At 38.7% G+C, this 3,230-nt stretch overlaps 1 protein-coding gene across 1 annotated transcript; it reads right to left on the bottom strand.

Moving 5' to 3' along the window:
* Positions 1 to 226: 226 nt before the first annotated feature.
* LOC123439255 lies at positions 227 to 1,223 on the bottom strand. The gene is made up of 2 exons (XM_045115992.1): positions 665 to 1,223; positions 227 to 581 (listed from the first exon to the last, which is right to left on the bottom strand). Exons 1-2 carry the CDS (start codon positions 1,220 to 1,222, stop codon positions 423 to 425), a joined length of 717 nt encoding a protein of 238 aa, XP_044971927.1. The 5' UTR covers position 1,223; the 3' UTR covers positions 227 to 422.
* Between the last annotated feature and the right edge of the window lie 2,007 nt (positions 1,224 to 3,230).

The raw sequence follows: 3,230 nt of genomic DNA, 5'->3' as shown, positions 1-3,230 counted from the left end.
CAAAAACATGTATTAACTTTTGTTCTTAAATGTAATGTTTGTCGCACGCAGGATTTTAATTTCAAATGAGTTGGATGACAGCAGTGCTAGTCTTGGTGACAATAGTACTAGTGGAAATGTGGCAGTTGTACTAGTGCCAGGTCACAAGAATATTAGTGGTGTGTATGAGATAGATGATTTGATGAATTCATGGTGCAAAATTGGAACGGCTTGATGAACCTAGAGATCTCACAAAAATGTATGGTTTTGATAGGCTTTCCTTGGGTAAAGGCTGCTAGCATTATTTTCCATACAGACATATACATACATATATGCTCTCAAGTCTTTGGTCATACAAATACATGAATGGCGAGTTCTCTACAACCAATCTTGGTTCAATGCATACTCTTATTATCCAAATGGCAACATGGTGCAACCTTCACTCATATATAACAATCCGGGATCTTATCTTTTTTCTTCTCACCACTAGATGAACGAGCCCTTTTATTCTTGGATAGGGAGACATCAGTATTTTTGCCAGACAGGAACACATCGGTGAGGACAGTCCTGGAATCCATTGAAGCCTTGAGAATATCGAAAGCCTGCAAATAGATTAATTCAACATATCAAAATAAGAAAAGAAAAAAGCATAGGTGCTTGAATATACATATTTAGCAAGTCCCACCTCTTTGTTACCAATCTTCACGGACTTCTCCTCGAGCACGAGGTCATTCCCTTCCCTGTTCAGCTTGTTTATCAGAACCACTGCAGATATGCTGGACATGGGCGCGATGGTGAGGTCATCCATGACAGAGTAAGTAACCAGGCCTTGCACGTGCCCACCGCCGGCTACGGCAGACCCGTAGAGAGAGAAGTCACGTGCAACATCTATCGACATGCTCTTAGGCACCAGCGCAGGTGCCGCTGGGAGTCTTGTGGTAGGGCGGTGAAGGAACATGGGCCTACATGAGCTCAAGAGAGCCTCTTGAACGATCTTACTATGCATGTACACGGTATTCATTTTCTGGACACTAGCGTAGATGTTGGCCACACCAAACCCATCACTACCGGTCTGAAGTACCTTGGCTACGGTGCCTATTGGCATCGCCAGGAGGCTGAAGAGGAAGTCTACAGCATCCTTTCCGGCCTCAGCGTACAGGACGCGATTGGCCTTCTTATCAACAAGCAGCTTGAGGGTCGGTGCAGACGGGGCCGCAATGATACTGGCGGGAGGTGAAGACATGATTTTATGTTGTTGTGATAATTGGATGTCCAGGACCTCATATATATATATATAAGGGGAAATAGTATGTAATTAATGCATGTTGATAACTTAGAAAACTAGTACTCCAAGATAATGAACGAAATTTATTACAATATTCACCTCATACAAATAAGGAAGGAATTAAATATGCAATTAATGCATGTTAATTGGTAAATAAACAAAGATAATGATCGTAATTTGTTATACTCTCTTGACCTCATACAAATAAGATAATAATTAATATGTAATTAATGCATGTTGATAAACAAATATACAAATATTATCAAATGTATTTATTACATAATATTCACCTCATACAAACGAGGAAGGAAATAATACATAATTAATGCAACATGATAAATAAGGATATCACAAATAATTAATGATATTTATAATAAATAATTTATTCTTGATTTTTTACATACTAAAAATATTAAATTGTATAGCAATTTAATGTTAGCGCACTTTATCTTTTGTTTACATTGTAAAAACAAAAATAATATTCTCTTGGCTCACAAATATAAGATGTTTTAAAAAAATCTGAACCAAATGCATATACATGTTCTCATTACAGTCTGCATGTAGTCTGTGTTGAAATATCCAAAACATCATATATTTGTGGACAGAGCGACTACAAAGTGTTGGTCTTCTTCATTTGTCGAGAACTCACATAACCATCGCCATGGAGCAGATTACTTGATTCCTCCTATCACTAGTAGAAAAAAGGGCCATTAGTATCGGTTCCAGAGGGCCTTTAGTCCTGATTCTTCAACCGGGACAAAGCCATGGGGACTAAAGGCCCAAATGAGCTCCACATGGCCGCTGCGGAGCGCCTAGGCAGGTGGACCTTTAGTCCTCGTTGGTAACACCAATCGGGACCCAAAGGCGGCCACGCGTCAGCAGCTCCACGCGCTGCGGGTTTTTTGAAAGGGGAGGGGGTTTAGGGGTTTTGGAGGGTTTTATTAGGGGTTTCATATTGTGTTTCCTCATTTTCTTTTTGTGTCCATCATCTTTGATTTCTTATGCTTGTTGGTGTTTTCGGTCAGTGTCAACTAGACGCTAGCTAGTACGTACATAAACCATTACACGACATCATATATTAATCCTCATCATTGTACATAATAGTTTAAAAAGTCTTCATCATTCTAGGTAAAGTAGCGTAAAAATGATGAACTCCTCATGATTCTGGTTGTTATCATAGCAGCAAATGACCAATTTATCACAAGGTTGAAACACTAACTACTACTCTCACATAGGTAAAAAAGCAAAATAAAGGCGGACTCCGACATCTCCGTATTGAAGAGCACATATCAACCTATCTCCAACTTGTGGGATGCGCAAGGATTCCTCTCCAAATGGTATCATGGACGCTTGTATTGCATTTCTTCATCCTTTGATTTTCAGAATGTCTTCACTTTGATATATCCTGTATTTATCATGGTAATTAATCAGGGTTAGCCGTAAGCTAACCATTTCCAAATAACCGGTTGTAAACATCCATTTAGGCACGGTCTCTGACGGGAGTACCTGTTAGTAATAATAATATAGTTAGCAAACTAGTTTTGCTTAATAATAATGTATAAGAAAGATGGATTAGTGACGCAATGGTATACAAAATCTTACAAAGTTGTTTGAAGTGATGTTCTGAGGGCTCAGCTGGTGCACTAGTGGCACATATTCATGACAAATGTTGCTAGTCATGTAATTTTTAGCATGATTGTCAACAGCATGAATAAATGACATGAGATGATTTTTCTCCAACCAAGTAAGGTTGGAGCCAAAATTGTAGTAGGTCCGATCTACTATCTCCCGTGTAGTTCTTCTAGCATGGGAATAAGCTAATAATTGAAAATTATGAAATTTAATCGGGATGAGTACAAGATACTTTTCACTAATCAATAAAATTACCTAACAAATATGTTGACAAAACGCATCTGGAGGTAGAACTAGAATCAAGTCATCCTCGGCATGCACCCAAATTTCTATA

This window comes from Hordeum vulgare, chromosome 3H, assembly GCF_904849725.1.
Source record: "Hordeum vulgare subsp. vulgare chromosome 3H, MorexV3_pseudomolecules_assembly, whole genome shotgun sequence".
Classification (NCBI taxonomy): Eukaryota; Viridiplantae; Streptophyta; class Magnoliopsida; order Poales; family Poaceae; genus Hordeum; species Hordeum vulgare.
This window is presented reverse-complemented; position numbering and strand designations above follow the sequence as displayed.